This window comes from Oncorhynchus clarkii, chromosome 30 (assembly GCF_045791955.1).
Source record: "Oncorhynchus clarkii lewisi isolate Uvic-CL-2024 chromosome 30, UVic_Ocla_1.0, whole genome shotgun sequence".
Classification (NCBI taxonomy): domain Eukaryota; kingdom Metazoa; phylum Chordata; class Actinopteri; order Salmoniformes; family Salmonidae; genus Oncorhynchus; species Oncorhynchus clarkii.
Genome location: NC_092176.1, coordinates 37,497,806 through 37,511,345, shown reverse-complemented (window position 1 = coordinate 37,511,345; position 13,540 = coordinate 37,497,806). Strand labels below are relative to the sequence as shown.

Genomic DNA, 13,540 nt, shown 5'->3' with positions numbered 1-13,540 from the left:
TACAGGAGTAGCCTAACCTAACGTTCATACTGACCTAAGCCTCCCAGGCAGATGACTACAGAAATGTGTCTGTGTGGGTGAGCGTGCGTTTGTGCATGTGCACTAGTGTGTGTGGTTTTGTGAGCGATGGAGGAAGTGCGTGCGGTGTAGCCTATGTCTGTCTTTGTATTCTGTGTTTGTGTTTGTTTCCATGCTAAGTCACGTATTCCCAGGTCCTTTGTCAGTGATGACACTGGTAAACAGTCATTATCTATTTGAGAGAAGTTTCAAGATGGCTGATGAGGTAATGATGATGATGTGTATTAGATGTTGTGTGGGAAATACTCTCCTGGTTTCGCAGGGCCTAAAATGCACATTTTTAAAAATCTACCAGCCACTCAGATTTTTTTACCAGCTAAAATTACACCAACAAAACACAAAAAAAATTGATGAGCATGTTTTGAAATGTTTCTTAAACAATACATGTATTCCCAGTAAGAAGTAATGTGGTATATTGTTTAACTTAATTTCATTTTTTGTGACCTGAGTCTTTTAACCAAAATATCACATATGAGATAAAATGTTCCCCTGCCCTTTAAAGGGTTGACGGTTACCTTGGTAACGCGACTCAGACGTGTTTGTGCCTGTGAGATTGGAGTCTGACAAGTAGCAGCGTTGTCTTCTCTTCCCTAACAGTTGAAACTCAAACTGTGAAAAACAACACAGCTTGTGAACAACACACGGTAAATAGCCAAGAAACACAAGGACAAAGTCTCACTTCAGTTGACTTTCGTTTCAAGTGAATTAGACCAACTTTTATGCCTGTAAGCAGCGCTTCTGAAAATGAATCTTTAACTCAGCTCTTCACGTGCGCACAGCTCCCAGCCAGGCAGTGTTGCAGCACGAGGTGGAATAGGCTATATAGGATTCATAGTTAATTTACCAGCTGTTCATTTACTGTGAAACAAAACGGCAGAAATACTTTGAAACCAGCTACTGCAGCATTTATGTTACTGTAAATGTGAGCATACTATTTTTATTCACAAATGTGAGTGAAATGCTCACACTGTGAAGCCCTGACCACCGCCAACGTGGTGAAATAGACATTTAACCCGCAGGTGGCAGGTGTTAATTTTAATCCCAACTCCTCACCAATCACTCGTGACTTTGGCTGACTGACTGACTGACTGGCTGACTATTGTGCCCCACATTTTTTAATATACGTTTTGGGAATATGGGCATACTTTATGATAATTCCATAACTATAGGCTAGCCTATGTCATAAACAGTCATGTCAGGTGATGTCAGTTCTGACTTGTCAGTCACGGCACAAACTGTTTACTGTAGCTCAACCAATAACTGCTGTCCTACTGTTAGCCAGCTGTCCTACTGTTAGTCAGCTGTCCTACTGTTAGCCAGCAGCTAGCCAGCTGTCCCACTGTTAGCCAGCTGTCCTACTGTTAGCCAGCAGCTAGCCAGCTGTCCTACTGTTAGCCAGCTGTCCTACTGTTAGCCAGCTGTCCTACTGTTAGCCAGCTGTCCTACTGTTAGCCAGCTGTCCTACTGTTAGCCAGCTGTCCTACTGTTGGCCTGTTAGCTCAGCCAGATAACAGTTTGTGTCATGACTGTTTTTAAGACTATTGTCCATAAACTGACATCAGTTGTCATTATTGATTTTTATCTGATGTCACTGGTATGACAGTTATGTATGTTGTACCCACAGCGACTATTAAAACCTTCCCCAATCAGAAACTGTATATTGATGTAAGCATTCGTGCAAAACTGAAAGCGCGAACCACAGCTTTTAATCAGGGCAAGGCGACCGGAAACATGACCCTAATACAAACAGTGTAGCTATTCCCTCCTCAAGGCAATCAAACAAGCGAAGCGTCAGTATAGAGAGAAAGTAGAGACGCAATTCAACAGCTTCAGACACAAGAGGTATGTGGCAGGGTCTACAGTCAATCACGGATTACAAAAAGAAAACCAGCCCCGTCGCGGACCAGGATGTCTTGCTCCCAGACAAACTAAACAACTCCTTTGCTCGCTTTGAGGACAATACAGTGCCACTGACACGGCCCGCTACCAAAACCTGCAGGCTCTCCTTCACTGCAGCCAACGTGAGTAAAGCATTTAAACGTGTTAACCCTCGCAAGGCTGCAGGTCCAGACAGTATCCCCAGCCGCGTCCTCAGAGCATGCGCAGACCAGCTGGCTGGTGTGTTTACGGACATATTCAATCAATCCTTATCCCAGTCTGCTGTCCCCACATGCTTCAAGAGGGCCACCATTTTTCTTGTTCCCAGAGAAAGCTAAGGTAACTGAGCTAAATGACTACCGCCCCGTAGCACTCACTTCCGTCATCATGAAGTGCTTTGAGAGACTAGTCAAGGATCATATCACCTCCACCTTACCTGACACCCTAGACCCACTCCAATTTGCTTACCGCCCCAATAGATCCACAGACGACGCAATCGCCATCACACTGCACACTGCCCTAACCCATATAGACAAGAGGAATACCTATGTAAGAATGCTGTTCATCAACTACAGCTCAGCATTTAACATCATAGTACCCTCCAAACTCGTCATTAAGCTCGAGACCCTGGGTCTCGACCCCGCCCTGTGCAACTGGGTCCTGGACTTCCGGACGGGCTGCCCCCAGGTGGTGAGGGTAGGAAACAACATCTCCACCTCACTGATCCTCAACACTGGGTGCGTTCTCAGCCCTCTCCTGTACTCCCTGTTCACCCACGACTGCATTGCCATGCACGCCTCCAACTCAATCATCAAGTTTGCAGACGACACTACAGTGGTAGGCTTGATTACCAACAACGACGAGACGGCCTACAGGGAGGAGGTGAGGGCCCTCGGAGTGTAATGTCAGGAAAATAACCTCACACTCAATGTCAACAAAACAAAGGAGATGATCGTGGACTTCAGGAAACAGCAGAGGGAGCACCCCCCCTACCCACATCGACGGGACAGTAGTGGAGAAGGTGGAAAGTTTCAAGTTCCTCGGCGTACACATCACAGACAAACTGAATTGGTCCACCCACACAGACAGCGTTGTGAAGAAGGCGCAGCAGCGCCTCTTCAACCTAAGGAGGCTGAAGAAATTAGGCTTGTCACCAAAAACACTCACAAACTTTTACAGATGCACAATCGAGAGCATCCTGTCGGGCTGTATGACCGCCTGGTACGGCAACTGCTCCGCCCACAAACGTAAGGCTCTCCAGAGGGTAGTGAGGTCTGAACAACGCATCACCGGGAGCAAACTACCTGCCCTCCCGGACACCCTCCAGGTCACGGACACCTCAAGAACAACAACCACCTGAGCCACTGCCTATTCACCCCGCTATCATCCAGAAGGTGAGGTCAGTACAGGTGCATCAAAGCAGGGACCGAGAGACTGAAAAACAGCTTCTATCTCAAGGCCATCAGACTGTTAAACAGCCACCACTAACATTGAGTGGCTGCTGCCAACATACTGACTCAGATCTCTAGCCACTTTAATAATAAAAAATTGGACGTAATAAATGTATCACTAGTCACTTTAAACAATGCCACTTTATATAATGTTTACATACCCTACATTACTCATCTCATATGTGTATGCTGTACTCTATACCATCTACTGCATCTTGCCATCTTGATGTAATGTATCACTAGTCACTTTAAACAATGCCACTTTATATAATGTCTACATATCCTACATTACTCATCTCATATGTATATACTGTACTCTATACCATCTACTGCATCTTGCCGTTCGGCCATCTCTCATCCATATATATTTATATGTACATATTCTTATTAATTCCTTCACACTTGTGTGTATATCAGGTAGTTGTTGTGAAATTGTTAGATTACTTGTTAGATATTACTGCACGGTCGGAACTAGAAGCACAAGCATTTCGCGACACTCACATTAACATCTGCTAACCATGTGTATGTGACCATTAACATCTGCTAACCATGTGTATGTGACATTAACATCTGCTAACCATGTGTATGTGACCATTAACATCTGCTAACCATGTGTCTGTGACCATTAACATCTGCTAACCATGTGTATGTGACCATTAACATCTGCTAACCATGTGTATGTGACAATAACATCTGCTAACCATGTGTATGTGACCATTAACATCTGCTAACCATGTGTATGTGACCATTAACATCTGCTAACCATGTGTATGTGACCATTAACATCTGCTAACCATGTGTATGTGAACATTAACATCTGCTAACCATGTGTATGTGACCATTAACATCTGCTAACCATGTGTCTGTGACCAATAACATCTGCTAACCATGTGTATGTGACCAATAACATCTGCTAACCATGTGTATGTGACCATTAACATCTGCTAACCATGTGTCTGTGACCATTAACATCTGCTAACCATGTGTATGTGAACATTAACATCTGCTAACCATGTGTATGTGACCATTAACATCTGCTAACCATGTGTATGTGACCATTAACATCTGCTAACCATGTGTATGTGACCATTAACATCTGCTAACCACGTGTATGTGACCATTAACATCTGCTAACCATGTGTATGTGACCAATAACATCTGCTAACCATGTGTATGTGACCATTAACATCTGCTAACCATGTGTCTGTGACCAATAACATCTGCAAACCATGTGTATGTGACCATTAACATCTGCTAACCATGTGTATGTGACCAATAACATCTGCTAACCACGTGTATGTGACCATTAACATCTGCTAACCATGTGTATGTGACCATTAACATCTGCTAACCATGTGTATGTGACCAATAACATCTGCTAACCATGTGTATGTGACCATTAACATCTGCTAACCATGTGTATGTGACCAATAACATCTGCTAACCATGTGTATGTGACCATTAACATCTGCTAACCATGTGTATGTGACCAATAACATCTGCTAACCACGTGTATGTGACCATTAACATCTGCTAACCATGTGTATGTGACCAATAACATCTGCTAACCACGTATGTGACCATTAACATCTGCTAACCATGTGTATGTGACCATTAACATCTGCTAACCATGTGTATGTGACCAATAACATCTGCTAACCACGTGTATGTGACCATTAACATCTGCTAACCATGTGTATGTGACCATTAACATCTGCTAACCATGTGTATGTGACCAATAACATCTGCTAACCACGTGTATGTGACCAAAACAATTTTAAATGTGTATTTTATTTTTGAAGTTAAGTCTTATGACTCAGCTATGTGCGGGTTCATTTCCTCTTTAGCAGAATTAAGTGACAGAAATGTCTGTGCCTTCACGGTCACTGTCCTCCTCAAGTTCCTGTTCCATGTTCTCTTTCTCATTGCACCAGTTCCTGATTTCACTTGTTTGTGTTCTTCTTTTCCACCCTCTCTGAGTCAAATAATACCTTTTGACTCCATTTCTTATTTCACCGAGTCGTTTTCAAGGGTTGTTTTTCTGCTTGTCTGTTAGTCTATTTCTCTCGAACGAGGTGTTCTCAATCAGGTTAGAATAATAGTAGAAGCCCTTTCCCGTAAACCTGTGCCACTTCCTCAACAACACTGGTTGGCCAGATTGAGTAGTGGTGAGAAGTGGATATTGTGTGTCTTCAGAGGGCAGCCTAGTGGTTAAGAGCGTTGGGCCACTAATCAATTCAATTCGATTCAAATCCTCGCACCCACGAGGTGACGAATCTGTCGGTGCCCTTGAGCAAGGCACTTAATTGCTCCTGTGAATTGCTCTAGATATGACTGACCGAATGTACATCTACGATCTTCGCATTCACTTTTCCGCTGCCTCAAGCCGTTTGGTGTGTCATTACTGTGCTTGTGTGTTTGAGTCCACAGCAGCCTTGGGTACAGTGCTCCATCCCTGCAGTCTCAGGAATAATACTGTACAGTATGTTTCCAGTTTTAGCCAACTATGCACTAGTCTAGTCCCTCTGGTTCTGATGGGGCACTAGTAACTATCTGTTCCACTGGTAAATGTGTCACGGTGAAGAGTATCGTTGCCCGAACGTCTGTGTGTGTGTTTCTGTGTGTGTGTGTGTCTGTGTGTGCATGTGTGTTTGTTCGCCGTTGTCTGCGTTAGGGTGTGTCTGTGTTTGTTGTACAGTAACGGATTGTCTGTGGCTAAAGTCCAGCTACAGACAGTTTGTTTTAATGCAGTCATGCAGGCCCTTGAGCAAGAACTTCAACTCAAATTTGCAATATTAGATATGAGTTGTTAAATATTGGTAAATCTTGGAGGTATAAAAGACTTGTTCAAGTGCAAAAGTAATGTGTTAATATTTGAACCCATAAATTAACCTCTCTCTCTCGCTGTCTCTCTCTCGCTGTCTCTCTCTCGCTGTCTCTCTCTCGCGGTCTCGCTCGCTTTCTCTCCCCCTCCCCCCCTCTCTCTCTCTCTCGTTGTCTCTCTCCCACTCTCTCCCCCTCCCTCTCTCTCTCTCTCATTCTCTCTCCCGCTCTCTCCCCCTCCCTCTCTCTCTCCCGCTCTCTCCCTCTCTCTCTCCCGCTCTCTCCCTCTCTCTCTCCCGCTCTCTCCCTCTCTCTCTCCCGTTCTCTCCCTCTCTCTCTCCCGTTCTCTCCCTCTCTCTCCCGTTCTTTCCTCCCCCTCTCTCTCGCCCACTCTCTCCCCCTCCCTCTCTCTCGCTCTATCTCTCTCCCGCTCTCTCCCTCTCTCCCGCTCTCTCCCTCTCTCCCGCTCTCTCCCGCTCTCTCCTCACCCTCTCTCTCCCGCTCTCTCCTCACCCTCTCTCTCGCCCGCTCTCTCCCTCTCTCCCGCTCTCTCTCTCTCCCGCTCTCTCTCTCTCCCGCTCTCTCTCTCTCCCGCTCTCTCTCTCTCCCGCTCTCTCCCCCTCCCTCTCTCCCGCTCTCTCCCCCTCGCTCTCTCTCGCTCTCTCCCCTGCCTTTCTCTCCCTCTCTCTCTCCCCCTCCCTCTCTCCTGCTCTCTCCCCTGTCTCTCTCCCTCTCTCTCTCCCCCTCCCTCTCTCTCGCTCTCTCCCCCTCGCTCTCTCCCTCTCTCTCTCCCCCTCCCTCTCTCTCGCTCTCTCCCCCTCACTCTCTCCCCTGCCTTTCTCTCCCTCTCTCTCCCCCTCCCTCTCTCTCGCTCTCTCCCCCCCCCCCTCTCTCTCGCTCTCTCCCCTGTCTCTCTCCCTCTCTCTCGCGCTGTCTCTCCCTCTCTCTCACCAGGTAAGTCCCACCTGGCCATCGTTCAGAAGGTGAATAATGAGGGCGAGGGGGATCCATTCTACGAGGTGCTGGGATTGGTTACTTTGGAAGACGTCATCGAGGAGATCATCAAATCAGAGATCCTGGACGAGTCGGATCTTTACAGTGAGTCTACTGGGTTATAACATGTTTATTACAACATATGTGTTCATAGAACATGAGCCCATAACTCATTTATTAGCCTTTATAGATATTTAGTACATACCCTTAGAATGCAAAGCTGAGGATGTGCATGCTCATCCCCGGAATCGTCTGTTTTCAAAGGATAAAGCAAAGAACATGAACAACTTCATAGTTAAAAACATGGAAGGAAAAAAAATATGGAAGAAAATGAATCGTATTTTACAAGAACAAGTATCACTACCTAAAAACACAACATTATGGAACAAACCTTGGTTCGCTTTTCAGAATTCACAGATAAATTGTTCCACATGGAAAACTAAAGGCATAGAAACCGTAAATGACCTGGTAACAGGAAATATATTTATTTCCATAACAGAATTAAAAAGCATTTTTATGACCAATGTAGATATTTTCAAGTACATGCAACTTAAAAGTTTAAATCACAAAAACTTTGATTTGAAGTCGTTTGAACATGAGAGCAGTCTTGGGGGAAACCTATGTCAGAAAAGGATATTCATATGATCGATAAGGACAAGAAAACCTTTCAGAGAGCCAGCTGACAACGTCTTAGAGAAAAATATCAACTATTGGAACCAAGACTTAATAACTGATATTGGCACGAGAGTGTTGAAACATAACGAATGAGATTACAGTTAACGAAAATGTGCTCTTAATCCAGTATTTATTACTATACAAAATACACAATTGACAAATTGTACAGCACAACGTCAGAGTCCCGTCTGAAGTGTAAGCCCTGCTAATGACTCATGCCTTCTGGGAATGTTACAAAAGTAATGGGCGGAGTTGGAAAGATGGATGTGAAGCGGTATTGCAATGTAAATGTGCTTTCCATTCGTCTGGCTGTATATTTCAAGACATGAGGGTGCAGTGAGATACCCGATGGGTTGGACAAAACTCTTCTCGTCAGTTATCTTAAAACGACAAAAAACCTATACTAAAAAAAAACTGAAACTCAGTCAATTCTCCCCACGCAATGGAAGGGTCATGTGCTTTACTATCTAGACATTTTAAGGAGCGTGGACGACAGAGAGAGACAAAAGGGTGCAGTTTGAGGCCATGAGGCAGAAAGTTATTAGGGTGGGGGCTAGTGGGTCTTTGTATGATGTAGTTGTTTTTTACTATGTGTATGTTTTTGTATTGTTTATAAAAGATCAAATAAAATCTTAGGAATCACATGTTTTCAAAAGAATGCAAGGCTGACCCGTGGTTGTTAAAATCTACCGTGTGACACGTTAACAATATTAATCCACTCGGGATAAACTGTTTTGAGATAAGTGTCCTCGGTCAGATGCTGATCCGATGTCCCTCCCCTCTGACCTTCTCCTCCAATGGGTTTTGAGAAGGAGAGAGGAGAGGGGATTCGAGGAACCAAGGAAATGCAGTTTAGATTCTGCCCTAATCTGTAACCTGTCCTTTTGTGTTCTGTCCTTTTGTGTTATCTCTCACCTAGCTGACAACAGCAGAAACAGGAAGAAGGTGGCACCCAATAAGAACAAACGAGATTTCTCCGCCTTCAAACAGAGCGAGAGCGAATCCAAAGTCAAGATCTCCCCTCAGCTGCTATTGGCCGCTCACCGTTTCCTGGCAACAGGTTAGAACGTGTGACCTCCAAACCACACAATGCAACCCCCACACACTGTCACACTACCCAACCACAATATGCCACAATACAGTGCATTTGGAAAATATTCAATCCCCTTGACTTTTTCCACATTTTGTTACGTTACAGCCTTATTCTAAAATTATATATTTCTAAATCCTCATCAATCTACACACAACACCCCCTAATGGCAAAGCAAAAACAGGTTTTTAGAAATGTTTGCACATTTATTAAAAATTAAAACAGAGAAACCTTATTTACATAAGTATTCAGACCCTTTGCTATGAGACTCGAAATTCAGCTCAGGTGCATCCTGTTTCCATTGATCATCCTTTATGTTTTTACAACTTGATTGGAGTCCACCTTTGGTAAATTCAGTTAATTGGACATGATTTGGAAAGGCACACACACCTGTCTATATACGGTCCCACAGTTGACAGTGCATGTCAGAGAAAAAAACCAAGCCATGAGGTCGAAGGAATTGTCCGTAGAGCTCCGAGACAGGATTGTGTTGAAGGCACAGATCTGGGGAAGGGTACCAACAAATGTCTACAGCATTGAAGGTCCCCAAGAACACAGTGGCCTCCATCATTCTTAAATGGTCACTCTGATAGAGCTCCAGAGTTCCTCTGTGGAGATGGGAGAACCTTCCAGAAGGAAAACCATCTCTTCAGCACTCCACCAATCAACCCTTTATGTTAGAGTCAGACAGAAGCCACTCATCAGTAAAAGGCACATGACAGCCCACTTTGAGTTTGCCAAAAGGCACCTACTCTCAGATCTTGAGAAACGAGATTCTCTGGTCTGATGAAACCAAGATTGATCTGAATGCCATGTTTCACGTCTGGAGGAAACCTGGCACCATCTCTACGGTGAAGCATGTTGGTGGCAGCATCATGCTGTGGGGATGTTTTTCAGCGGCAAGGACTGGGAGACTGGTCAGGATTGAGGGAAAGATGAACAGAGCAAAGTACAGAGAGATCCTTGATGAAAACCTCCTCCAGAGTGCTCAGGATGTCAGACTTGGGAGAAGGTTCACCTTCCAACAGGACAACGACCCTAAGTACACATCCAAAACAATGCAGGAGTGGCTTTGGGACCAGTCTCTGAATGTCCTTAGTGTCCCAGCCAGAGCCCGGACTCGAACCCGATCGAACATCTCTGGAGAGACCTGAAAATAGCTGTGCAGCGACGCTCCCCATCTAACCTGACAGAGATTGAGAGGATCTGCAGAGAAGAATAGGAGAAACTCCCCAAATACAGGTGTGCCAAGCTTGTAGCATCATACCCAAGAAGACTCGAGGCTGTAATCTCTGCCAGAGATGCTTCAACAAAGTACTGACAAAGTCATTTTTTTTCTTTTTTTTCCTCATACGTTTGTAAAAATTCCTAAAAACATGTTTTTGCTTTGTCATTATGGGGTATTGTGATGTCATTATGGGGTATTGTGATGTCATTATGGGGTATTGTGATGTCATTATGGGGTATTGTGATGTCATTATGGGGTATTGTGTGTAGATTGATGAGAGAAAATATTTTATCAATTTTAGAATAAGGCTGTAACGTAACAAAATGTTGAAAAATTCAAGGGGTCTGAATACTTTCCGAGTGTACGATATGTCTAGCTCAGTTGGTAAAAGCGTGTCGCGACTTGTTAAGAATTCCAATGTTATTCAATTACCTCAGTGATTGCTTATTCATAGTAGAAATGTGTGTAAAAAAACAATACGACCATGGTTGAATATTGTGACGTAAATGATTCACCACTAGTCTTGTGTCTGTTGTAGCGTGCTCAGACAGAATTACGCTGCTGTTCCTTCTTCTCTCTCTAAAACAACAGAGATTGCAGTATTACAGCATGCCTGTCTGTGTCTGCCTCTACCCTCTCTGTCTGTCTGCCTCTACTCTGTCTGCCTCTACCCTCTGTCTGTCTGCCTCTACCCTCTGTCTGTCTGCCTCTACCCTCTGTCTGTCTGCCTCTACCCTCTGTCTGTCTGCCTCTACCCCGTCTGTCTGCCTCTACCCTCTGTCTGTCTGCCTCTACCCTCTGTCTGTCTGCCTCTACCCCGTCTGTCTGCCTCTACCCTATGTCTGTCTGCCTCTAACCCCTGTCTTTAACATAATTTCATTTCAGTCAAATTATAATTTGTCTCTCTCTCCAGAGGTGACGTTATTCAGCCCGTCCCAGATATCGGACAAGGTTCTGTTGAGGATTCTGAGACACCCAGACGTCATCCAGGAAATTAAGTTCAACGACAGTGACAAACGCTGTCCTCAACACTTTGTCTACCAGAGAGGGAAGGCTGTCGACTACTTCATACTCATACTGCAGGTAGGCCACACACCACACACACTCTGTCTTTCTGGCTGGCAAAGTGGGGGTGGCAAAGTATTTACTTATTTAACCGGGGTTGACGGAAGGAGGCTTTCTGTGTCACAACACTAACCCAGAGGGAGTTAGCTCTACGTTAATCAACCACACAGCCAGACTAACCATCCTGTTGAAGGTCTGTTGTGAAAGCTGCCACTGGCCTCATTCAAGGCCTTCACACCTACACTCTCTCCAACATATTGTTCTCCGGAAGACGGGGAGGCCATTTTATACTAGTGTTGCATTCATATGACATTTTTGGCCGATATCGATATTTTATTTGCCCCAAAAAATACGATACCGATATTAAACATTTTGGAGGCCTTTTAAGCATTCTAGTGCAGTTAAATAGTTAACACATGGCCACAGCAGTCTAAGGCACTGCATCTGTGCAAGAGGCGTTACTGCAGTCCCTGGTTCGAATCCAGCTGTATCACATCCGGCCGTAATCGGGAGTCCCATAAGGTGGCGCACAATTGGCCCAGCATCGGCCGGGGTAGGCCGTCATTGTAAATAAGAATTTGTTCTTAACTGACTTGCCTAGGGAAATAAAGGTTACACACTCCACACTGACCAAAAAGTTATTTTGTTGGCATTTACGTCTGTCCCCATTTACCAGTAAAACATCATCAAAACCTATTTCTTTCACTTACTCGCTGTGCTCTTTGGTTGTTCAGATGTTTCATTCTCAACCAGGAGTTCTATGGAACGCCGTTTGGGTCTTTGCATGTCAAAAAAGCTTGTTGACCAATCAGGACCTGAATAGGACTTCACGTAATAATTTAACACGCTCATACGTTTTTACATAGTGTAATCAATGTGTAATAACTATCACTCGTATTTCATATATCACAACGATTAATTGATACGTGTGCTAAAGTTGTCTCGCACGAGGAGACGACGAGGAGGCCGATATAGAATATTGAGATGAGACGAGGAGGCCGATATAGAATATTGAGAAGAGACGAGGAGGCCGCTATAGAGTATTGAGGTGCAGGGTAGGTGGGGTTGGGATGGCGATATGGCCTAAAAATCATATTTCGATTTTATTTATATATTGTAAATCATGATTTACAATAACATAAAAAATATTTTTTTCTAAATAAGCTTTTGTTGTACAATTTTAAAGGTAGAATACACAGCATTTTAAACAGTCAGCAATAATCTAATGAATTCAGGGCTTGTGATATTATATATAGGCTAAATATAAGCCTTCTACAATCATAAGACCCACTAATAATGTAATTATTTTCTCAAAATTTTTTAACCTGCTTTTCTGTTGTAATTACTGATTTGGATTTCAAGTCGGTCTATGAAAATGACATTTTTGTTACAAATGTAAACCAGAACCATGCATAATACACGTTCACTAATAATGAATAACTTGTTGAAGCAAGCGTTATAGACAATTAACACAGGTCTCATAAACAATCCCACAAGCCCACATGCTGGTGAGTATCCAGCTAATCTTTTATATTTCTAGTTTGGTCCATTTTCGATCTATTTGCTAGCTAACAAGGCAGAACAGTTGAATTATGAACACATAATTGGTGTGTGTCCACGTGTGTGTAAACTGAGATTAAGCGGTGAAGCGAGAGGTTTCACTCTCCCCCAAATTTCTCCTGACTTCCCGCTTTTGGGACAACGACTCCCCATTGTTAGGGCGGAGACATGAGCATCTCATCATTATATACAGATCTCTGGTGTAAATGGGAAGGTGCACAGCACAGAAAGCGCGAAGGAGAAGAAACCAAAAAGACAGTATGCTGACATAAACGCTCATAAAAAATAAAAAGATACAGGCATTTGGAATATTGCGCAAAAGCATTCATATTAATTAACTCTATCACCCAGCCCTAGGCGGGAAGCAATGTTCCTTCAGCTGGCACTGCAGCTGGAGGTCAGAGCCTGCAGCTGGAGGTCAGAGCCTACAGCTGGAGGTCAGAGCCTGCAGCTGGAGGTCAGAGCCTGCAGCTGGAGGTCAGAGCCTGCAGCTGGAGGTCAGAGCCTGAATTTAAGAAGTGACATTGATAAGGGGATCATAGGTTTCACCTGGATTCACCTGGTCGGTCTGTCGTGGAAAGAGCAGGTGTTCTTAATGTTTTGTATACTCTGTGTATAGGGAGTAGTAAAAACATGGCTGTATACAGGGGGTACCATGGAGGGGGGGGGGGAGAGGGAGACAGGGTCCAGAGCGGCCTG

At 44.2% G+C, this 13,540-nt stretch overlaps 2 protein-coding genes across 3 annotated transcripts in view; both read left to right on the top strand.

Moving 5' to 3' along the window:
- The window catches only part of LOC139389815 (histone H2A.V), a 257,719-nt gene that overhangs the window by 91,203 nt on the left and 152,976 nt on the right, over positions 1-13,540 (top strand). The gene's annotated exons all lie outside the window — the stretch shown is intronic.
- The window catches only part of LOC139390025 (metal transporter CNNM4-like), a 73,324-nt gene that overhangs the window by 32,559 nt on the left and 27,225 nt on the right, over positions 1-13,540 (top strand). For both annotated transcript variants that reach the window (XM_071137133.1, XM_071137132.1), the window contains exons 2-4: positions 7,185-7,328; positions 8,818-8,958; positions 11,130-11,299. In XM_071137133.1, coding sequence (XP_070993234.1) covers positions 7,185-7,328; positions 8,818-8,958; positions 11,130-11,299 — 455 coding nt within the window. The remainder of the gene's footprint in view (positions 1-7,184; positions 7,329-8,817; positions 8,959-11,129; positions 11,300-13,540) is intronic.